Source organism: Nuphar pumila, chromosome 10 (genome assembly GCF_984573655.1).
Source record: "Nuphar pumila chromosome 10, dmNupPumi1.hap1.1, whole genome shotgun sequence".
NCBI classification, from domain to species: domain Eukaryota; kingdom Viridiplantae; phylum Streptophyta; class Magnoliopsida; order Nymphaeales; family Nymphaeaceae; genus Nuphar; species Nuphar pumila.
This window is the reverse complement of record NC_143258.1, coordinates 4,372,093-4,397,490: the sequence shown is the minus strand read 5'-3', so window position 1 is coordinate 4,397,490 and position 25,398 is coordinate 4,372,093. Positions and strand designations below refer to the sequence as shown.

General features: G+C 38.4%; 1 protein-coding gene across 4 annotated transcripts; it reads left to right on the top strand.

Annotated features, from left to right (window-relative positions):
• Nucleotides 1–305: 305 nt before the first annotated feature.
• LOC149823304 (Radical SAM superfamily protein) lies at nt 306–24,036 on the top strand. Of its 4 annotated transcripts, none has more exons than XM_090018769.1 (11): nt 306–545; nt 652–727; nt 845–942; nt 7,625–7,726; nt 8,258–8,344; nt 8,455–8,571; nt 20,934–21,037; nt 21,632–21,771; nt 22,634–22,770; nt 22,930–22,971; nt 23,453–24,036. In XM_090018769.1, exons 1-11 carry the CDS (start codon nt 357–359, stop codon nt 23,477–23,479), a joined length of 1,119 nt encoding a protein of 372 aa, XP_089874895.1. In that variant the 5' UTR covers nt 306–356; the 3' UTR covers nt 23,480–24,036. The 4 variants fall into 4 exon arrangements, with proteins under 4 accessions (XP_089874895.1, XP_089874894.1, XP_089874896.1 ...); XM_090018768.1 differs by having other exon boundaries at nt 22,930–23,070; XM_090018770.1 differs by lacking the exon at nt 22,930–22,971.
• The last annotated feature ends 1,362 nt before the right edge of the window (nt 24,037–25,398 follow it).

The following is a 25,398-nucleotide window of genomic DNA, read 5'->3' as shown; positions in this document are numbered from 1 at the left end:
CCAAACATGGTGAGGTTCCTTGAAGGAGTTATTTATGCTTCCAAACAAAAGAGGGAGTCCACAACTTCTAAATCCATTTTTCTTGAATTCATTCAGTTCTATTTTTCCTCCGACTCCTTGCAACTCCAACATGGGTTCCCAAACAGAGCCTTAAAGTGTGGAAACCAGTGACGAGGCTTATCCTTCCGTATACGATTTTCCCATCACGGTGTGTTTTGTATTTGAAAATATCGCGATATTTTCCCGTGAGCAAGATATTTGACTGTGGGATAAAAAGTCTGCGCTATCGCGTGGGAAAAGCCAGAGCGTTCAAGAGCAGCGAACGAAGCGAAGACTGTCGGTTGAAGCCTCCGGAGATGGCGGTGGTGACGACGTTGCTGCAGCAGTCGTGGGCGTCACCGGCCGTCCGATTCCGCCCGTCGTCCCTCGCGCGTGCCGTCCCACGGTGCTGCTCCGCCCCTCTCTCCACCTCCACCTCCACTTCAAGGGTGCTTCTCGGCCTCTCCGAGCAGGACCTCCGCCACCTCGCCGCCGACTTCGGACAGGTTACATCTTCTCCTCTATACTAATTCTCCAAAAACTCTTTCTCCTCAATTAAAAACGTTCCCAATCACTTCAAAAACCCTAATCTCTCTCTCCCTCGATGAGCAGCAAAGCTACAGAGGAACGCAGCTTCACGACCTAATCTACAAGAAGAAGGTGAAGGAGATACAGGAATTCAGCCACCGTTAAGTTTCTTCCTTCTTCCTCTTCCGTTTTTCTCTCTTTTTCCACGGATTTCTTTCTTTTCTTTTTTTCTTTTGTGGTTTTAGCTTCGTAATGTAGGACATAATTGTGTGAACAGTGCCCCAAGCGTTCAGGGATAGCCTAAAGGATGCGGGATGGAAGGTCGGCCGGTCGTCGATCCATCGAATCGTCACCGCCGCCGATGGAACTGTTAAGGTAACGCGGATTTCGTTTCTTCGTTAGTATTATTTTTGGGTTTCGTTGTGTTGCCTTCTGGTTTTTAATATATCTTGTTGCTGTATAACATTTCTTCTGCTTGGTTGGTTAATATGTGTGGGGATAAAGAAATGGCGCTATCGACTGGTTACTGAAAATTTGTTGTCGGCGTTTGCCATAATGTTTTGCTGGTTTCTTTGGAATTTGGATCTTAATTTTGTGATTTTTGAATGGTTTAAGGGAATCTTGTTTGAATTTGATTTTTGTCTTTTTTTTCTTAGTCATTTTTTCTCTCCAAATATATAATGGAATGGTCAACTAGTCTTTTTTAAGGACAACTGTGTGGGCGCTCTAAACCTTTTATATGAACATTGATAGCTGTCACAGACTTACTTTTTTCAATAAGTCACTGCACGACGATCCTTCTTTACCGCCGCAAGCCTTTCTATTGTTTTGTCACGGGCATAGAATGCTTCGCAAAGCTGGCCATCCTAACGGCCAAAGGCCGCGTACCAACGCCTTTTCATGTGCTGAATTATTTTCATTGGCTTCCTAGCGGAAGTTGATCAAGTGCCTTTTCAAATGCGCATTCTATGTAGTTCATGCCGCTTAGTGCATAGTTGTCTCATACCCGTTATCACTTTCAAAAAAAGCACACACTTTGCCTTAGCCTTGCGTGCCATGGAGCGTATTGCAATTTCATGCGCACGACACAACAAAACATCGCCATTGAAGGAACAAGACATTACGACTCTCAGTCTGAAGACCAGTTGATGATTGAACACCATAGCGAAGAACATTACCTATACTCATTCGCCGACGTCTAGGCATTCACTCGCCTAGCCTCGAGTCACCATACTCGGTTTGAACCACCTAAGGTGATCCCTGGAAGAATTAGCCCTAACCCACATGGACCCTTGTGCGTCCAACCGCTATGCGTGAGAATTCTTGCAAGCCGAGAGGTCTTTAACCAAATCTCCAAAGGCAACATCCTCTGATCCGTTGGCACTGCTTAACCAAACAATGCTCCACGTCTGTGCCACCACACAATGATGCACTAACGACGATACCGATGCCTATCATATGCCATGCTACCACCGCACGTCACCGATCAAGCGAACGCATACCGCGCGTTCTTACACTTGATGCATTTTTCACTTAGTAGAGCTTCGCACTGCACATGTCTTATTTCGAAAGATCGGCCTGGGACATTCTCCTCCACCTAAAACCATTATCATCCTCGACAATGCTGGTGTAGGTAAAAACACAGTCTTCACTGATATATCAGTTTCCCTTTGTACTTATCTTTGGTTTACTCTTTTCTTCAGCCTACTCAACTTGTTCTGGTTTGCATTCACCATCGCCGCAACCTTTAACACGCCAAGTCCCATACCTTTAACGCATCTCTGATCACTTAGACAACGGTCTTCTGCTTTATCAACATCGAGCATTCTCTACTCACGAGTGTAGTCTCAAATACAAACAGGTCATCTTCGCCCCGCACAACAAACTTGTCGTATTCAAGCTCATGGCCAGGTGCCTTCCAACCCCAGCAAAGGCAATTCCAAGCCCTTCGTGGTCCTCGCAGAGAAAGACGACTACCAATGCGTGTCACAGGGATATCAACTCCCTTAAGCACCAACTTGCTGTTTTTCAACGATCCAAACTAGTTCTCAAGTGGGAGACACTTTTCTGCGTATCACCCCAAGGTGGTCCATCAAAGTGTCTTCCTGGGCACTCGTTATCACAAGGGCACTTTGCCCTAATGCTGCAACCTATGTCATAGAGATTCGGCTAGCAGGGTGCCGCATCCGCGTCGACGCGACTCGACGCGGGTGCGGCACCGGGTGTAGTCAATCCGATCCTGGGTGCGTTGACCGCACCCAGGGTCATTTCAATACATTTTTGTTTAGATTTTTTTTTAAAAAAAAAAAATTGCCCTACGAAATGGGTTGCAGAATTAAAAAAGAAAAATTTCTGGACAGCTGCTTGTTGCTACTGCTCTTGTTTTATAAAGGGGCATTTGTGTCCACAACATCTGTCGAGCTTTGTTGGCATCCCATGCTATTCCTGCCTCCAAACAATTAATTCACAACGTTGGAAAACATACTGTTAACTTGGAAATGATGATCCATCTTCCTCAAAAATTAAAACCAAAATTCAAGAGCCTTTTGAAGTCTTTATGCTTCAACCAACCAAATCCTTTTTCGTCAAGGATTTTCTCTCTCCATAATAAATGATAATGGTGGTGGTAGAGTAGAGCCTTGGTGGCTATTTGTATTCACTTTTCTCCTTACGAGATGGGTGCTCTAGCCATAACCTTGTGTAGACCTCTCTTTTCCACATGTCAAATCCAATAAATTTCTTTTAGTTGTCATCTGTGTGCAACTGTATATAAAATGAAATTTGAAGAACCCTAGGCAGTGGAGTGGCAGTGGCGTCGTAGGCCTCGTGAAGACTCTCTCTCCAACAAACCACGTCAAACCTTTCGCTTATATTTTTTTTCGTGAAGACCAGGGAGTTTCAGACATGCATGACAGTCAGCAGAACGCAACAGGCTGGGTCGATCAGATTGCCAATCCTTTCGGTTCATCAATTTTGTCCCGTTGAGCTAAAGTACACAACAAGCAGAGCATGGGTAACAAGTCTTCAAACAAACACACCAGCAAAAAAAACCTGAACCCCGACCCACGCCGGGGGAACCCCCGACCCCCTTCTATATATATATTTATATTTTTACCCCTGCCGCACCCCCGCACCTGGGTTTTTTGGAAGTGCCGAATCCCCGCATCCATGTGACATAGGCTGCAACTCTCCTCCCGAAGCCAACATGTTGTAACTCTCTCAGAGTCAGCAAAACGTTCCCGCAGGAACCAATAAGCCACGAACAACAACTTTTTCTACACACACAATCCATTGAGGATATGCCAACTCAAAGGACCAAAACAATGAGTATTCTGCTCAACGTAGGAACTCCGCTAACCCACAATCTTGAAAGAGAATCTAAAAGTTTAATTGAGTCTCCCATATCCAAAGGTGTAAATCCATCCGGCCGAATCCAACGTGCATTCTCTACATGCACAAGTCAAACGTCATGCTTCACTTGTGAGCCTAAAACACAATTGGTAGGAATCTTTTGGCTTATATATATGTTTCCTTAGCCAACTGAACATCAACCTTACACTTCTGCTTATCATCGAAAAGATGTCTCATACCATCCTGCCAACATCTTGTTTTTGTGCTCGGTCAATCACACTTAAGCTACGAAAATTTGCGTAACCAAGATAAATCATCATTGTCCTGTTCAGTGTCGCACACAATAAAGAATAAGGTCACCGTGAATCTTCCTGCTCTGATACCAATTTGTCACGGGCTTACTTTTTTCAATAAGTCAGTGCGGCGCAACAGTCCTTCCTTATCGCTGCAAGCCTTTTTATCGCTTTGTCATGGGCATAGAATGCTTCACAAACCCGTGACGCGCCAAGCTGCCTAAGCTGGCCAGCGTAACGATCAAAGGCCGCGTACCAACACCTTTCCATGTGCTGAATCATTTTCATTGGCCCTGCGAACCACCCCGTGAGCAGGCGGAAGCTGATCAAGCGCCTTAACCAAATCTTCAAAGGCAACATCCTCTGATCCGCTTGGACTGCTTAACTAAACAATGCTCCACGTCTGTGCCACTACACAATGATGCACTAATGATGATACCGATGCTTATCGCATGCCTTGCTACCACTGCACGTCATCGATCAAACGAACACATACAACACGTTCCTACACTCGATGCATTTTTCACTCAGTAGAGCTCCGCACTGCACATGTTCTATTCCGAAAGACTGGCTCGGGAAAGTAGTGATCAACTTATTAAAATGATCAATACACTTTTAAAATCTATCACATTCTTGAAAATGTATGATTACTTTTTTTAGTATAGTGAGTCTTTTTTTTTAGAAGAAAAGAGCATGTCAACCCACACCTTTTTTTTAAATTGACTATGTGTAATTTAGTAATTTGAATTTTAAAAGTGAGTGACAAAAAAAATTTAATGGGCGCTTTGGTCATTTCAATCAGTTGAACCTTATATATAGGAAAGGGGGACCGTCCAACCAAAGGAAGGTCCAAAATCTACAATTAACGACAATAGGACGACTCTCCTCCAATGCTTGAACATCTCACTGGTCATAATAGATTGACTTGAATGCTAGTTCTTGCTCCAGCATGAAAGTTCCATTTCAGAAGGACGACGTACCATGATACTTTTTGTTTCGTCGAGTCCTGCTTTGGTCTTTGGTTTGATGGTTGTACGTGCTAAAAACCCGGTACATCCCGTTTCGTTTCCCATCCTAGTGTTTTGCAACACTTCCGGTTTACTTCTTTTGTTAGGTCTCAACTTCTCCGCTCTGATCTCCCTAGTAGTTCATATAGGAGCTATTGTCGCTTCATTCCTATTCGTGGTTATGTTGTTTAATATTCAAATAGCGAAGATTCACGAAGAAGTATTGCACTATTTACCAGTGAGTGGACCTCATATATTTATTTATTATAATTTATTTAGTAAGAAATATGATTTACACGAAGACTTTACAGCATACATACATGTTTTTCGAAATGTGAAAAATTGATGACTCAAAAATACATTTAAAACTTTACAATACAAAGTATTGTGAGCCGTTAATTTTAGCGCTTTAAAAAACACATCTAAACATCAAAATATCATAATCCAAAAATGTCGCTCACCAAATGAATGATAAAAATCCAATATGTAAAGTCCGATCGATGAAAAACTTGATCATTAGAGAAGGAATGCTTTCGATTATCATTGGTTGTAGATTTTGGACCTTCCTTTGCTTGGACGGACCCTCATTCCCTATATATATATCTATATATACATATACATATACATATGAAAACCTACAAAATGAGCACGATGCCAAATGAAACATTCTATTGGATTTTTGGTGTTTTTTCGAAATTCTGACCATACATATGTGATCTATATTATTATTTATATAGGAATAACTTCTTGGAGCATTTTATTCCGATGCATGGATATGTTTTTATAACGTTTCAAAAATCAACGGCCTATAATTTTGAGGCTCTAAATACCATCTTTTCCATCCAAAATGCATGATCCAAGTGTCGGTTTCTAGTAAATCAATCACGCTGAACACATCTATGGGGTCAGAATTAAAAAAAAAATATCGCGCCTGGATCGGTCCGGCTTTTGTCAGGCAGGGTCCCGAAATTGGGGCCTGATCCCGACCTGAACTGGCCAGACACCCAAAAGCCCGTGGGCTACTAGACCGGTGCACCTCATATATATAATATATTTGAGTTGGGATAACTCTTTGTTTAATGGAAAATTTTCTCCTCTTGTCATGCTAATATTCGCTGTTTAGAAAAAGGCAGTTTGTTTTTCTTTTTTCTCCTGGTAAATCATAGGGTGCTCAATGTAAGGCTGCTCAATGTAAGGCTAGGAGCCTGGATTATGGGCTTCCAATTTATTTACCAGATTCGTGATAGTGCACATGGTTGCTCTCTATGTAATTTTGGTTTACTTCTTGGTTTTTCTTAACTTGCATGATGATTTTTGCTAGTGCAGAACTATATTTTCTGGTTGGGAGGGAATTTTCTTTTGTTGTTCATCTTTCTGATATTTGATTTAATTCACAGCTATCGTGGGATGTAACTTTTAAGCATCTTTGGTAGTAAGCGGTTGCTTATATTGCAGTCATATATGTATAAGATGCTTTGCATCTCATATTTTCAAATAGGACGTGATTTTATAGTTATAGTTTGGACTTGAAAAGACTAAAAGATTACCCTGGAGGCACTTCTCTTGAGGGTGTGCTTAAAATTAAATTGCCCAAAATTCCAGTTGCATGATTGGAATTTTGTGCCAAGTAAAAAACATGTTTTTTGGATTGTGTCAAAATTTATAAATTTCTTTCCGTCAACATTCTTTGAAAAGGTCAAATCCCAGGTTTCCAACTCCCATCTAGGTTGGAGTTCAAAATCCTGGGTATTGTAAAACGAACTTCAAAGCGGGATATCCAAGTTTTGCAATTCATTGTGTTGGAGAATCTCACCCATATAGCTCAAAGGCTACTGTATGATCCCAAGTTTGGGAATTCAAAATGCTTAGGGATCCCAACTACTGGAGAATTTCAAGTCTTTATATCCAAGCAAACCTTGATGGTGTTACGAGGAGTCACACACCTGTAGAGAGCATCCCTCCTGACCAGAGTCATGACTGACTTGGGGATATCGATAGGCCTATTTAATTCACTGATAATCAAATTTAGAAGTTGAAATGCTAAAGAAATCTTTTTCTTATATATATGTGTAAATGCTATGATCAATGGATAGTCTTTGGCCAAGATACAGTCAGTAATTAGGCTTTTACTTTGTTGGGTTTTACGGTAGTTAAAGGATAGGAATGAGCTCTGTTGAGGCTTCAACTCATACAATGGTCCTTTAACAAATTTTGCTCTCTTTTGATAAATTTTGTTACTGCTTTTCTTATTTTTTCCTCCCAATTTCAGTACCTCCTGTCAGTGAGTGAACTCAGCAAATCTTTACTTATTATTTTAATATGATCTTTCCTGAAGATCTTTAGTCCCCAGTTCTTTCTCATGAAGTTGAGTTCCTTATGTTTTCTGGTCATCGATGATAATTGCAGGTATTGTTGAAGCTGGAAGATTCAAGACTGGTTGAGACTGTTGGAATTCCAGTTGAAGATGGTAAAGGCTCTCTTCGGCTCACGGCTTGCGTCTCATCACAGGTGAAGTAGGATAACTACTTATTTTGTGTTTATGTAGATATCTCCTCTTAAATATTTTCTTTACATGCAAATTTTCTTTTTCTTTTATAGCACTTCTATGGATTTGAGCCCAAAATCAGCTTTTATTTTCTGTAGTTTATATTTAGGGGACGTTTGGTTCGTTCCCACAGAATCGCTTTCTCAGGGGAACCTGAGAAAGCAATTCTAAATGTCTGAAATCTCATGTTCAACCGAACATGAGATTTCAGGCAGCCTGTGGTTTCGAATCATTCTGATTCAAAATCACGAATCATTTGAAATCTCACGGGTTGCCCTGGGATTCAGAATCAGAATGATTTGAAATCATTCTGATTCAAATCCCATGCGAGTTGAGGCACCCGAACTTACCCTTAGTTTTCACTTTTCAATCATCTCGAACGCTTAGTTTTTGCTGCTATTGCTAATTTTTTTTTGTAATTATTATGATTATTGCTGCTACTACTGTTATGTTGTTATTACTTTTTTTTTTATTCCTCTTCTTAAAATATCTAGGTTGGCTGTCCACTACGTTGCACATTTTGTGCTACTGGAAAGGGAGGATATTCAAGGAACCTTAAGCCCCATGAAATTGTTGAACAGGTTAAGATTGAGTTTGCCTATTATGATTTGTGGAAAGCAATGTTCTATTTTTTTCTTTCCTTGTTGGAAGTTCTTCTTTTCTCTTAATCATTTTATGCAAATGTTTTCAGGTATTGGCTATAGAAGAGCTCTTCAAGCACAGGGTGAAAAATGTTGTATTTATGGGAATGGGAGAGCCAATGTTGAACCTGAAAGCAGTTCTGGATGCACACCGATGCTTGAATAAGGTTTTTTCTCCCCCAAATTTTACTGTCTTTATGGTGTCAGGAATACCTTTTCTTCTCTTTTTTGGATTTTCCCTTTTTTCACTATGGACACGATTAGAAATGTGCCAATTCAGACTTGTGGGTCTATATCTGATGAAACATTATTTTTTAGCTTGCTTCAGAAAGAAGAGAAAAAAATGCTAGTTTTGACTCGTGGACCGTGGTGTGTCTTGTTTCTTGAATAAACATGCATTTGAAGGCAAAGTGTAGGATCTGATGTGTGTCGGAACTCAGAAGGGGCAAGAATCAGATCTGTTATATAGTTATGCCTCCATTTCTTCATTGCTGCTGCTTATTTCCTCTCTATTGTGATGGAACTGGATATTGTTTATGCCCTTTTCATTTCTTGAAGCCTTCAGTGTTCAAAGGAACCAAGCAGATGTGAAGAAATTTTTACGATTCTAGAGTGGTTAGTTGCCTTAATGTCTTGCTGTTTTCTAGATTCTCCTCAAATAACACACATCCATAGAAAGACATCAGGACTCCTTGCGGGAAAAAAGGTTTTGCTGAGAAGATAGTTTCTTCCTACCAAAATAGCTACGACACTTCTGATGAACATTGTAGCATTCATTCTGTCATTCACTCTATTCGTTGTACTTTCCAAATAAAATTTTAAACATGACAGCTCTTACTATTACTTTCCACTGTTGTTGACCACAAACTCTTTGCTATTAAGTGCACCTTGCACAGCATTACATATGCTTTAGATCTAGTGGAAAGTTGATGTTTCTCAAGTCTAGCAGCTTGCTCATCTGCCAGACTAACACATGTATGTTAATAGAGGATCATGGGCAATTCTTGGTTAAGGTTTGGATTTGCATTACTTTGAGATACATGCAGTATATATATATATATATATATATATATATATATATATATATATATATATATATATATATATATATATATATATAGCCACCTGTATCGTTCAAGGCAAATTTTTGCCAAGGTTTTTTCTTCGAGTTTTTTTAATAAGTGATTTTTCCCAGGAAATCTCAGAAGTTGAAAAAAATGAAACAATATAAATAATAATAAAAAAGATAAGAAAATAATAAGTTGCATTATTTTTCTTGCAAAAATATAGAGAAAAAAGTTTTAACAACAACAACAATAACTACGACTTCATCCCAAAACAATTGGGGTCGGCGATATGAACCAACAAAGAAAATCATTCTGGGTCTTCCACATGAATCCTTCTCCTCCAATCATTTCTATCCAATGCCATGTCCTCGGTGAGGTTCAAAGCATTCATATCCTTTCCTATCATCTCCATCCAAGTCTTCCTAGGCCTACCCTGACCTCTTTTAACTAATATATTTTCCCATTTCTCCATCCTTCTAACTGGAGCATAATTAGGCCTTCGTTGAATATGTCCAAACCACCCTAAACGATTCTCTCATCTTATTTTTAATGGGTGCAACGCCTACCTTCTTACGTATCTCCTTGTTCCGAATCTTATCTTTTATTGTATTTCCACACATCCATCTAAGCATACGCATCTCAGCTACACTCATTTTTTGAATATGATGTCTCTTGGCAGCCCAACATTCTGTACTATATAGTAAAGCGGGCCTAATAGTCGTCCTATAAAACTTTTCCTTCAACCGTAATGGCATTCTACGATCGCACAATACTCCAATTGCACTTTTCCATTTCATCCACCCAACCTTTATCCTATGATTTACATCTCCATCAATTTCTCCATACTTTTGAACGATAGATCCCAAATATTTGAAACAATCATCCACCAGTATTTCTTGCTCACCAAGCTTCACTACACTCCCATCAGTGCTTCGTTGCTTACTAAACCGACATTCTATGTATTATGTCTTACTCTTACTCAACTTAAAACCTCTTGCTTTCAATGTCTGTCTCCATAATTCTAATTTAGCATTAACCCCAGCTCTAGACTCATCAATCAAAACAATATCATCAGCAAACAACATACACCACGACACATTTTCTTGAATTGATCTCGTAAGCTCATCCATCACTATAGCAAATAGGAAAGGGCTTAAAGCAGATCCTTGATGTAACCCAACCGTTATAGGAAAATTGGTTCTCACCCCTCCACAAGTGCGGACATTGGTTACTACTCCTTCATACATATCTTTAATTATACTAATGTACTTGAGAGAAACACCTTTCTTCATCATTGTCCACCAGAGAATGTCCCTAGGTACTCTATCGTATACCTTCTCCAAATCAATAAAAACCATATGCAAATCTTTGTTTCTCTCTCTATTTCTCTCAATAACTTGTCTAAAAAGATGTATAGCTTACATAGTTGATCTTTCAGGCATAAAACCAAATTGATTCTCCGATATCATGACAACCTTCCTCAACCTAGACTCAATCACCCTCTCCCAAAGTTTCATAGTATGACTCATGAGTTTTATACTTCGATAGTTTGTGCAATCTTGTATATCACCCTTATTCTTATATAGAGGCACCAAAATACTCTTTCTCCACTCATTAGGCATCTTATTCGTCCGCCAAATCTTGTTAAAAAGATATGTCAACCATTCTAAACCTTTCTCTCCCAAGTATTTCCAAGCCTCGAAAGGTATACCATCTGGGCCAACCAAGGTTGTTAAATGCGATGAGGCGAAGCGAGGCGTTGAGCCTGCGCTTCGCCTCTGAGGCGTACGCCTCTCACAACACTGGTTGTATGTCGGTAAACTTTCTTGGGGTGCTGATGATCATTTACGCCTTGTGGGCTGTCAAGGAATGGAAGGCCGAAGAGAAGGCCGATGGTAGCATCTCCGAATTGCCTAAACCATGGTAAATCCCGTGTATACTTTTTTTATATTTACTTTAAGCGCATCACTCACAACACTGGGGCCAACTGTCCTTCTTGATTTCATTTTCTTCAAAGCCTCTGCAATTTCTTTCTTTTGAATCTTGCGCATGAAGTCACGATTTATCTCATGAAAAGGAATGGAGAAGTCTCCAAGATCCTGAGCATGACTTCCATTAAATAACTTATCAAAATAATCTTTTCATCTCTCCTTAATCTCCTCATCTTTGACTAAAACCCTTTGCGTTTCATCTTTAATACATCTAACCATACCCAGATCCCTCGATTTTCTATCTCTCATCTTTGCAAGCCTATAAATATCCTTTTCGCCCTCTTTGGTATCCAACTTGTCATAAACCTCCTTATATACCTTATCTCTCGTGTTTCGAACTACTTTTTTAGCTTCCTTCTTTGCTATCATATACTTCTCCTAATTCTCATTATCACGACTCTTACTTAGATTTCTATAACACTCTCTTTTAACCTTAATAGCTAATTTGACATCCTTGTTCTACCATGATGTATCCTTACCTAGCGGTGCACCGCCTTTAGACTCACCCAATACCTCCTTAGCCACCTTTCTCATGCCACTCGCTATCTTATTCCACATTGATTCCGAATCCTCCTCGATACACCAATCAACTTCCTTAACTACCTGCTCTACAAACATTCCTTGTTTAGCTCCTTTCAGTGCCCACCACTTAATTCTAGGATCTATCCTATGTCTATCCCTTTTGTGGCATTGTCTAATTTTAAAATCTAAAATTAAGACTCTATGTTGTGTAGCTACACTTTCTCTCGGTATAACCTTACAATCGATGCAACAACCCCTATCTCTCTTTATAAGTAGAAAAAAATCAATCTGACTCGTATTAACCCCACTTTTAAATGTTACTAGGTGAGACTCCCTCTTCCTAAACCAAGTGTTTGCTAAGATCATATCATAGGACAAACCAAAATCTAAAATCCTTTCTCCACTTTTGTTTCTTTCTCCTATACCATTAGCCTCCATGGATACTCTCAAATCTATCCCTACTAATGCCTACATGTCCATTAAGGTCACCGCCGATGAAAAGCTTTTCTCCATAAGATATCCCTTGTACTACTCCATCTAAATCTTCCCAAAATTGACGCTTAATGGAATTATCTAAACCTACTTGAGGTGCATAAACACTAATAATATTAATAATATCCGTACCTAATACTAATTTAATAAGTAAAATCCTATCACCCTTCCTACGGACCTCAACTACATTATCTATAAACTCACGACTCATAACAATCCCTACTCCATTCCTATTCCTATTTATTCCTGTATACCAAATCTTATATCCCCAAGGTTCTATCACTTTTGCCTTCTCACCTACCCATTTGGTCTCTTGTAGACATAAAATATCCATCTTTCTCCTACACATAACATCTACTAACTCTACCAACTTACCAGTTAAAGACCCTATGTTCCAAGTGGCTAACTTAATTTTATGGTCTTGGACAAACTTCTTTACCCTCACCCGTTCAACAAAGTGAGGGAACCCTTGCCTATTTGACACCACACCTGGGCGCCGGTGTGACGCGTCGCTTCCGGGCAACGACCTAGCAACCCTTGCCCATTTATCACTGCCTCCTCGCCTATAGAGTACACCGCGTCGCTGAGTGGGGAACGCCCCAACGAAAAAAGTTTTCAAAGGGCTTAAAATATAAAGAATCCAAAAAAGGAAAAATAAGCTTAAATCTAAAAACAATTAAGAGTTTTTTCAAAAATATTGTGATGTTATCACGATATTTTGAATTCTAACGAGATTTTGAAAATTTTGCAATACACTGCCTGGCTGACCCTAAAATCCAATATTGTCACTGGTATTTTCAAAGTATCGACAATATTAGTGACTATGATATATATATGTCACATTTATATGGACTTGGGAGTGGGACATGATGAGGATTCGCTTGGTACGATTTGATAGTTTTCAATAATCAGGACACGGGGACCTGTACTCACACATAGATGTATCTATGCGTGTGTATGTATAAAACAACAATTCTAAATCCCTATAATTAAGAACATCAAATAATGAAGTAAATTGAAATTTGAATGTAATGTAATTGATGATAAATTTTAAAGGAAAAAGAATTCAAGTGAATATGAAATAAGAACATACGATCATTGAAGAAAATAGAGAAAGTTAATGAGACAATGTTGACTGTGTGAAACTGGTTTGCCTGTCTCATGAAGTGTCGTGTCATGTCCATGAAATGTCTGAGTGTCTTGTCATGTCCATGAAATGTCTGAGTGTCTTGTCGTGTCCATGAAGTGTCCGTGGTTCATCATGCTTCGGCCTTCATCATTCTCCTTGAGTTGGAGAAGACTCACCTCGAGTCTAGCTCACTTTTGCTTCTTCTAGTTTCGTGCTACTGTTACAAATCATCGATCTAATGCAACTTCATGCACATGTGAATCCGCTAAGCATAAATCTGGAAGGTTTGCTAGTATTAGATCTGATCCATAATAGCTCCAAACATGAAGAGTAAGATGATCTGATCCATTAGTTCTCGACTTGATATGGTGGCAAATAGATCTTCATATAGGATTTGGGTCAAACTAGAACGGTTCATTTGAAAATGCTTTTGGATCCAATTGGGCGTGATTGGATCCAAATGTTCTTTAACTAGGTTTGGATATGAAATTGGTTTTAGGACAAGTTCAGATAGAGCCTCAACTGGTTTGGGCTTTAGAATGGAGGATCCACAAGGCTTAAGTGAGTTTTGGGTGAAGCTAGGATCCATTTCAAGGTTCAATTGTGGGTTGGGATCCAAATGTAATTCATTTGGATTTGGGCACCTAATAGTATTTGGTGAATGTTCCAAATGAGATATATGTGGATTGGATTTTTATGAGGTCACATCTAATTAGATTGGGAGAAGCTTGGGAATAGGAGCATACAATGGATCATCAACAAACTTGGTCTTCATTAGTTGCTTGAACTTATTTTATGTTCAAATTCTTTCTTGTGTGTGACCTTCACAAGTGATCATCCACCAAACTTTAGCTGCATCATGGAGTCAAGCAGAAGCCAAGATGACTTTACGATGATCAAGAATCTAATGTCGCTCATATACTCTCAAGTGTGTGGATCCAACTAAAGAAGATATTTGCATTGCATTTTCGTATGTACTCAGGAAGACCCAACTTGATGCCATAAGCCTTATATGGATCTGCCCTTTGTTTACATTGAACTTTGGCAAGAAACAATCCTAAGACTTGTGGGTTACAGGGAGGCCTATCACCAAGATGTGATTTATGGAGCATAGGCTCAGGTTGTGTTAAGTTCAAATCTTAAGTTTGATGTGGATGGGGATCATGTGTTGATTTAGAATTTTGGCTTAGATAGTTAATAGGATAGATTTGGATAAAATCGGGTGGGTTTTCAAGAGGATTGGGGTCCAATAGAAGTTAGAATAGGTCAAAGTGGACTTTGGATCTAAAAGACGGGTTTGTTAGGTAAAATAAGGCTAAAACAGGTTTTGTCATAAAACTTGTTCTTAGGGAGACATGCAAGGGAGTTTGGGTTTGTCAATAGGAAATGAACCAGTTTCGTCTATCTTATCATGGGGTCCCCTCCCACGATGAGAAAGGGGAAGCGGTTGTTGGTTAGGGTTAGAAACCCTAAATCATTCACCATCAATGGTGGGTTAGGGTGATGTTTTTGAAGGAGTTTTAGAATTTGAAGAAAGGTTCCATATCGATCATGAAATATCTTAATTAGATGAAGAGCATCATTGATCAACTTGCTATGATGAGCTGTGAAGTATCAGATAAGGATATGGTCCAACAAGCTCTCAGCGGTCTTGGCCCTGACTATCACATCCTCTTTACCACCTTATAGTACTCAGAGTAGTTTCCCACATTCAAAAATTTGAGGGCCAAATTGTTACGTTATTAGATGACCCTTGCTGTCGATGTTGATGTCTCCAATGTTACTCAGAAAGTTATGGTCATTAATGTCTCACGAGGCAGTGGAAGAGGTGGATATTTTAGAGGAGGCAGGGGACGTGGTCGTGAAGGCAATCAGAGAGGCCGAGGTATTTTGCCCACACCAAATATTCCTTTAACACTGTTGTCCAAGGGCGACACCCTATTCCCACTTGCTTCATATGCAAGAAACCATACCATATCAAAGTGAATTGTTGGTTTAAAGATGACCCCAAATATAATCAAGGGACAACACAGAACAAGAATCAAGGCAAGGCTCAATTTGGAGGTCAGAATAGTGGACAAAACAATGGATTGAGTCAACTCCCAATAGACAAACAATTGTCGTTTGCTACCCTTGCAAGACTCAATTTAATGCAGAATAATCCAAGGGTGTGGTATTTTGATTCTAGAGCTGCTAATCATATTATAGGTGATGAGGGTAAGTTCTTAACGTTGATTTCTTATCATGGTAAAAATAGTATTGTTACTGGAGATGAGACTTGTCACCCCATCGCACACACTAAAAATCTCTCTAATATTTTTTTGTTCCCAACATAAAGAAGAATCTTATTTTTGTTTCTAAAATTACTAAAAATACCAATTCATGTGTGGTATTTACTACGTCCTTTGTTTGTGTCAAGGATCTTCACACGAAGTGGATATTCGTTGAAGGCAAAAGATCGGAAAATATGTATATCTTCAAAGAAGATCCTACGTCCAAATCAGCTGGTTCAGTTTCGACGCCTAGTATAGAGTCGTTCAATCTATTAATATTGTTTAATATTTCTTTCTTAATTAAAGCCAATGTTTGGCACAATCGTCTTGCTCATTGTAGGGATTGGTTTCTAGTAAACTTATTCTTAAGTCTAGTTTAAAATGTGAGTTTGCTAGTATTATTTGTCCAAGTTGTTAAATTTCAAAGAGTCATGTACTTCTCTTTAATTCTTTGAATGAAAGCACTTTGAAACCTTTTGAAATTATGCATTCTGATGTATTGGGACCAACGCTCAGTGCTTCTTCTGGTAGTCGTTACTATATTTCCTTCATTGATAACTTCTCTCGTTGTATATGCTTACTTTTTATGAAGCATAAGCATGAAATGTTGAGTATATTCACGAAATTTCATATGTTATCAAAAATCAATTCTCTATCTATTCTGAATTTCTAGTGAGATGGTGGGGGCGAGTACTCTTCGAAGGATTTTATTACTTATCTTGAAAATAATGGAATCAACAAAAGTGTATCTTGCCCTTAGACCCCCCAACAAAAATAGACTTGTTAAAAGAAAGCATCGCCATATCGTTAAAAGTGCCCTAGTGATGTTGCATGTCGAAAAAACTCCTTTATCTCTTTGAACAAAGGCTTTTCATTCAGCTGTTCATGTCATAAATATGTTTTACATGAAGATTTTAAGTTATAAGCCTCCTTATTATGCATTGTTTGGAAAACATCTAGATTATGATTCTTTGCGAGCTTATGGTGTATTTGTTATGTTCATATCAATAAGTCCCAGAGAAATAAATTTGAACCTAGTGCTCATGTATGTAAATTGGTTGGTTATACTAATAATTATAAAGGATTCAGGTGCTATGGTATTAAAAATAAGTGTATTGTCATTTTCAGAGATGTGTTTGATGAGAGTTCTTTTGAGAGTGATTCCACTACAGAACAGGTTTAGAGAACAAATGAGGGAAGCATTGAATATTATTAGCCATGATTCAATGAAGAGCTATTTTCAGGGTCTAATGATATTTCCACACTACAAGAGGGAGCTCCACAAAACCACATGCAGGAAAGAGAAGAAAATACAGTTATGGAGAGATATAAATAAGATCATGCCTATAGGTTTTGAAAATGGGGAACAAAGGGTAGCCGATAATGAATTGAGAGAGGAAACTGAAAATGTGGGTGGTCCTGAAAATACCATCAGCCAATGTGATGAAATGATAACACAACCAGTGTTTAGAAGATCAAACAGGGCTAAACATCCTATTGAAATATGGGTGAGTCATAAAAATTTTAGCACAGATCATCATGCTTTTCTTATGCAAATAGAAAAACAAGAAGAACCAATTTCTAATTTCCAAGCTATTTGAAATAAGAAATGGATTGAAGCCATGGATAATGAAATGAAGGAGTTACATGAATGCCAAACATGAGAAGTGGTTAAAAGGCCTCCAGATAAGAATGTGACAGCGTCAAAGTGAGTTTATAAGATCAAGTATAAACCAAATGAGATTATTGAAAGGTATAAGACCCAACTTGTTGCAAAAGGCTTTACTCACGAGTATGTCATAGATTATGAAGAAACATTCAACCCTATGTTTAAAATGGGAACAATATGTACTGTCCCTAACCATGGATCATGGTTGGACTCTGAATCAACTTGATGTTAAGAATGCATTCTTACATAGAGACTTGAAAAAAAATGTCTACATGGAACAACCACAAGAATACAGTGAAAAGGACCTAGTCAAGTATGTGTGCAAGCTTAAGAGGGTAATATATGAGTTAAAGCAAGTCTTTTGTTCGTGGTTCGAGAGTTTTTCTCTGAATATACAGAGACATGACTTCTATAGATTTTCACTGGATCACTCATTGTTTATTCACAAAGGTAAGAGATATATGATTGTTTTGCTTATATACGTGGATGGCAATATTGTCACAGGGAGTTCAGATAAACATATTCAGGAAATAAAGGAAGTGTTGAAAAAAATATTTAAGATGATCTTGGTAAGTTGAAATGCTTCTTGGGAATTGAGGTTGATAAAAGGAAAGATGATGTGGTGTTGACTCAGCATAAGTACACTATAGATCTCTCGTATAAAACATATATGTCTGATTGTAAGCATTTATTAACTCATGTTCCAATTCACCAACAGTTAAGTGTTAATGATGGAGAATTGTATAATGACCCTACTGAATCTCGGAGTATTGTGGGAATGTTACAATCTCTAACCTTCACCAGACCAACCCAAGTGTCTCAGTTTAAGCATGAACCAAGAACTACCCACATGGAAGCAATGAAGTGAATTCTAAGGTATTTGAAGGGTACCCTGAGTAATGGATTGTTTTATTAAAAAAAGAGATATAGAGATACTCTCATAGTTATGGCTTATTCATATCTGATTTTCAGAACGGACTAATCTTGCTTCTAGTTCACCATCTTTGATTTTACTTCTAATAAAGTGTTGATCAATCTCTGTGCTTGGTTTTTCCATGATGAATAGGATTCAAGGAGATCTTGATGACACTGTCATAGAATAAAACTGATCTAGGGGTTGTTTTATCTAGTTCATGTAACAAACTCTGTATCCACATCAGCTCATTGGCGGTTACTGCCATAGTTCGATATTTAGCTTCAATACTTGATCGAGCTATGGCTAGCTCTTTGTTTATGACTTGACCAAGAAACTAAACTACCTCCAACAAATATACAATAACCTGAAATTGATCTTCTTTCATCTGGATCCCTTGCCCAGTCACGAGTTTGACAAAGCAATGGTTTTGATATTTGAAGTCCAAGTTTTCTATGGTGATTACCATGTACCACTTGAGGGAGGATATTGAGAGATAACAATATTGGATCTGGGTATTGGATCAGATTCAATACCTAGATCCAATACAGCATAACGTTACCAAGTATCACATTATATTGTGTTTCCTTTATTGTGTTTTATTTCTTTCCAGTGTTACCTATTGTATCAAATGTCTTGTAAAGTATTCATTATGGGAAAATATGTAAAGTGCCCTTGTACCTTATTTTCAATATAATGAGAAGGATACCACGATCTCCCCATTGAGAATCGTAGGAACAAAGAAACAACAACCCCATCCATACCTTCTCTCCTTTGTGACTGCTCTGGAAACATACAAATACCAGATTTCACAGCCGGTCGCCAGATTTTCGGCATAAACAAATGGAGAAAAGGGCTAAACAGAAGGGACGATGGAAGAGAACGAAGATGGGGAAGAGGGAAAAGGTGATTAGGAAGAAGGGAAAGAGGAGGAGTGAAGGGTTTCAGGTGACAATCGATCGACGTGGATGGACATAGGAGAAAATAGGGAACAAGATGGTGGTGGTGGTGGATAAGAAGGAAAAGAGGGTGGTGGTGGAGCAAGACGAACCTGAGTTCATGATCCATTTTTGGATCTGTTTTTTTTTTTAGTTTTGGATTTTAGTTAGGATTTGAATATATCTTAGATCCAAATTAGATTAAGGTTTTGGTTTTCCACTTATAAATATTGATTGTAAGGGTTTATTTTTAGAGTTGGAAAAATAAATTATGAGTAATTTCTTCAAATTTTCTGCATATTTTCCATTAGATCTCTAACTTCCCTAGCATAGTTTTGGGGTAGTTTCGTAGATCATAGAGTTCTTTTGCGAATCCAGCAACGGATTTGCATCATTTAGTCTACGAATTCTCATAGGTTTTTCTTGTTTGGGAGACCAGTGAGAGAAACAAATTGATTGGTATAGGGAAATTCTAGAAATAACTGGCTGGAGCCTTCCAAGAGAATTGGAGTCCTCCACTGGAGATGAAAGGAAAACATCTTCTCTTTATGAGTGAACCTAAAACAAGGAAAATGATGGAATTGGTGTGGGGGTTTTCCTTGTTTATTTCAAACAACTCTAAGGCCCTGTTTGGATATATTTTTGTTTATTATTTACATATATAAATTTAAGCACATTTTATAAAGAAGAATCTTGCCTTTACTTTTAATTAATTAGGTGAATGTCTGGATCACCAACTGTTTAAATTATAATAAAGAAGAAAAGAAGGTTAGTGGGTAGTGGTGGTGGATTGGGGGGGGGGGAATGGTGGTGGAGCTGGTAATGGTGGTAGTGATGGTGATGGTGGAAAAGTGGTGGTGGTAACGGGGATGATGGGGATGGAATGGAAGAAAATTAGTAAGAAAAAGGTCTCTCTCTCTTTTTGTAAAAAAGGGTGAAATGTATAAAAAGTCATTAAAAAAAGTAAAAGTAAAAGATCCAAACACTAAAACTTGCTATTTAAAAAAAGTATAAATGCCATGGACCACTTTGTAAAATGATCCAAACAGGGGGAAAATGACTGAGAATTTTTTAGTGATGTTTCTTCTTTTCAGAAAAAAGAAAAGAAAAGGGTATGCTCAATGTAGATGCAGTTGTTTGTCAAGCACTTTGTTTCAGTTCTTAGTATGTAGTTTTCTGTTGATTATTAGGACTCCTATTTGTGAAGAAGTGCCTCTTGTTTGAATTGGCCAAATGCCTTCTACTTGTTTCATCTAGATTATGCCCTTAGGAGTTTTCATGTGAATGTGTTTATCCTAGTCAGCCAAATGCAGTTTATTTGTTTCATCTAAACTATGGTCTCAGGATTTTTCATGTGGATGTGTTTATCTGACTTTTAAACATGAGAAAGGTTTGTCTTCTTTTCATTTTTTCATTTTTTGATATTTAGTTGTCATTTATGCATGTAAAAATTCATGTGTTCTTCAAATTCTCTCTTTATAATTGCGTCTGATATTTTTGATTCCTACAAAATTTACTCTTTTTTGTTTCTCTAGGATATGGAAATTGGTCAAAGAATGATCACGATTTCTACAGTGGGTGTTCCAAATACGATCAAGAAGTTGGCATCACACAAGCTTCAGTCCACATTAGCTGTCAGGTATGCTTGCTTCTCTGCATTATTTGCGATAATGTGGAGAAGTATTTGCCTCTTTGTTCTTCTCATAACTATTCTATTTGGCACGGAATGCACAAATTCAATTAATGCATAGTTTGACTTACAACCCCAAGATCAAACCAGATTTTTTCAAATATTGGGAGCAGTGCTCTAGGAGTGGTTAACATGTTAATCGAGAGCTGGAATTATTGTCTCAACTTGCATGTCTGCACTTCGTTTGGTTGTTGGGAATTCATTCAAGAGTTGGTTACGATTTTAGTTTTGCAGCTTCATGTGAGGCAAGTGAATTCAGTTACTCAAAGACTAACGCCTATCGTGATGTAGAATCGTGCAAAAGAATACACCAGATGTGTGCTTATTGATCAAACTAGCTGGTTTTAGAGCTTTTACAGAGATGGATAGGGTCTTGGCTTGTCAGGTCCAAATCACCTAATGGTTCTAGGCCTTTGATGTTTAATAACTTCTGTTGTTTTTCGTTTCTTTCTTCTTTTTCATTTTTTCTTTTGGGGTGACATTTTATTAGTAAAAAAGTTTGGTATAACTCTTTGGGTACCTGATGTTTCTCTGTGCCTGCAGTTTACATGCAGCAAACCAGAAGCTCAGAGAAGAAATTGTTCCCAGTGCAAAAGCCTATCCACTCGATGCAATCATGCAAGATTGCAAAGATTACTTCCTTGAAACTGGTCGTAGAGTTTCATTTGAATACACCCTTTTAGGTAGCATTTAACTCTCATAAGTGTTCAAGCATTTGTTTATATTTACTACACCATATATATATTCTACATATTTTAATTTATATAATATATTTTTGTGTTATGCATCTTTTTATATTCCTTTATTTTCTCTCTCTTTCTATATATATATACACGTATATATATATGTAATTATGTATATTTATTTATATATGTGTGTGCGTGTCTGAGTTCTAACTTACCATATCCAAATGCACCTTGTTGAATTAGGATCTAAATATTTAAGGCAAAAATATTTTACATTTTGTTCTATTCCTTGAAGATTTTGACTTTGCAGAATTACTCTGGCAAGGGATGAATCCCTGTTAGTGTCTGAAATATAAGCAACACTGAGATTTTTGGTGCTGTTCTTTTTATGATTTTAGGGAATGACTAAATTATCTATTACTATTTGCATATAGCCATTTATTTTAGAAGATAAACTTTGCAGAAGAATTCTAGCACACTTGTTAAAAGAAGGATTTGTATGGGGATACCTTATTTTCTCTATTTATCAGATTTATGGTCTACTATGGTTATTAATTTCAAATATCTAGGGTTTGTTCCTGTCCAAAAAAATCTAGGGTTTGTACAAGGGCTTTACAGATTGTGAGTTGGATGACAAAGTCACTGCTCAAGAAATGTGTGTGTGTGTGTGTGTGTGTGTGTGTGAGAGAGAGAGAGAGAGAGAGAGAGAGAGAGAGAGAGAGAGAGAGAGAGTAAATTCTCTGATTTGATCACTTCAACAAGAAACCAGCTACACAAAAAGCGAATGAAAAAACAGTGAAGCTTAATCAAACACTTTCATTTTGGTTTCTTATTTATTGCTCATTGTTTTCTCTGTCAGCTGGAATTAATGACAACGTTGAGCAAGCTATAGAACTTGCGGACTTACTTCATGGATGGGGCCGTGTCCACCATGTGAACGTCATACCCTTCAACCCTATTGATGGTTCAGAGTTAAGACGGCCATACAAAAAGGCGGTACGTATATGATTTTGATTGTGGCTGATGATCTACATATCATACTTCATATAATGCATCCTCTTGTCACATTAACAGAATCTAGCGTCCCTTGATATTGCACACCTCGTCACAATGACTTACAGATTCTATGCATCCTCTTGTCTCAATGACTGGCAGGTTCTAGCATTCACTGCTGCCCTCGAATCCCGCCGAATAACAGTAAGTATTCGCCAAACACGAGGACTGGATGCAAGTGCAGCTTGTGGTCAGCTACGTAATGAGTTTCAAAAGAGTCCCCTGGCAGTATGAGAATTTAAGGTGAACCATCTTCCAACTTCTGAATGGCTAACCATGCCTAGTCCAGTGTAGGCAGATTGCAACAAACCAAGATGTGGAGTGACACAAGTGTACAAATTGAGATACTGTAATTCACATACGTGGTCCCTTTTTATTTTCTTTCTATAAGAGTTGTTTATATAATTTAAGTATTCTTTATAGAGTTCTTTTATACGACAGTTTGGCACCTACCTTTTCCACTAGAAGAGAGAAAATGGGAAGAAGCCTTAAAAAATGGCATTTCAAAAAACAGGAAAATGAGAAATAAAAAGGGGCTAGAACCAAGTTTAATAGTTGCATTGGATTTGCTTTCTACATATTGTCTAAATTGTATTTATAATTGGCTTTGGTTCTTTCTATGCAGGTGAATGATTTTATTTGTGCTGATTGAGGCATTCGGTGAAAAGGAATTTGCAATGCTAATTAACAATATGGACACAGCTGAGATGAGCGCGAGTTTGAGGTGAACATTGATCAGGGCCAGAGTGGTGATGGTAGCATAAGGGAAGCTGCAGCAGCCGGTGGTAGTGGTGCAATGGGCTGCTGGAAATAGTGGCGCCACATGGAAGAGATTGGACAAGAAATTTGAAGTGTAGGAGAATTAAACGCTAACCATGAATACTAAAGACATGATGTCGAACAGGAAGATCTTCAGAAAACATCCATGTCCCATGGAGCATTGTCCACCTTCGTCGCTACTGAGCATTGTCCTTGCCCACAGACCTCTCTCTCTCTCTCTCTCAATTTGACACATAAGATTAACCATGATTAAATTGACTGCATCAACAAAACGAAAACAGGAAGAACCATCCGATTCAACAATCATCAAATGACTAACCAGTATTTCAAGGCCTGTACTAATTTGCCCGGTCTGAATTGAAATCACACCCTTTGCCCAATAACAGTAGCCCGTTCAAGTGCAAGCACAATTACTGACGTGTCTTATGCCTAAATTTCAATAGTTTTCTTCTATTGGCTGTAACCATGTTCATCCCAGTTCATGTTGAACTTCCAAACTGAAAACTTGGCTAATCTAGACAAACGTTGGGTCACAAGCAGTTCCAATGTCTTTAAGGATATGTTTGGAAGCCTTGCAATGGGATTGGAACATGGTTTTGCCAAAATATTGATTTGCCAATGTGATGTTGAGAGGACTTGCCAAAAACACTCTCTTCCGAAGGTGTTGAAATGTGCTGTTGATCCTGCATGCCAACACTCCCTAACAGCAAGAGTATGAGAGCATGTCGGAAACCACAATACAACCTCCAATTCAATGCTCCCAAACATAGCCTAAAAGTACCATGTGTGATCTAAGAAACTCTACATATAAGGTTGTCAATGAGTATGAGAGCAATATGCAGGCTGGGTTTAGGTTCAGAGATGACCCGGACCAGCCTAATTATTGGGTTCGGGTTTGGTCGGGTCACAAAAATGGAATCCCAAACCCGGACCAGCATAATTTCAGATTTTTTTTATTAAAAATGCATATAAAATACCTGGGATGAGTCGGGTAGGGTACCCGAGGATACTTGTGACCCAAACCCAGCCTGGTTGACCCAAAATTATTCGGGTCAGCATTTGGAATACATACACGGGAATTTGGGTTTGAGTCAGGTTGAGTACTCGGTACAAACCTGACCTGTTGACAGCCCTATCTACATAATGTAGGGGATCCACTTATTGGGTTGGAGCTGTTAGGGAAATTTGATGGTTCGTTGTATAACTGGTGGGGTTCTGCCTAACCGCAGCTTGCATATCGAAAAAACAAAAACTCTAAGCTGACCTGGCCCAACATGGGCCGGGTTCTGGGCAGGTTAGGCACTGGCCCATTAGTTACCGGGCTGAAACATGGTGCGTTCTTTAAATGGAAAAAGCCAGAGTAAGCGTATGGGCTACCGGGCCCTCGTGGACCCAATGAGCCTGATTTACCTAATGTATTACCTTAGTAATATGAAAACTACAAATAATTAGGTAGTTGCATGATAGCTTGGTGAGTACCATATACCTAATTAGTTGCATTAATTGTAAACAAAAAAACAAAAAAATTAATTAATTGATATTATGAACTTTTGATTTGGACTTGATAAATGTCATTTAATTCATTGCATTTTCATCTTATAAGAATTAATTTAATAAATTAATTAAAAGTAACTGACAAATGCAGTTGGGTGGAATTGACCTGATAGACAGACCCATTGGGCAGGCCAGGTCAAGCTCTCAACGGGCCTGGGCTTGCACCAAGCTGGCCCGATGCCTACCCATACCTTTAAGGATGTTCATGGTTTGGATATTGTAAGGATGTAAATGGTT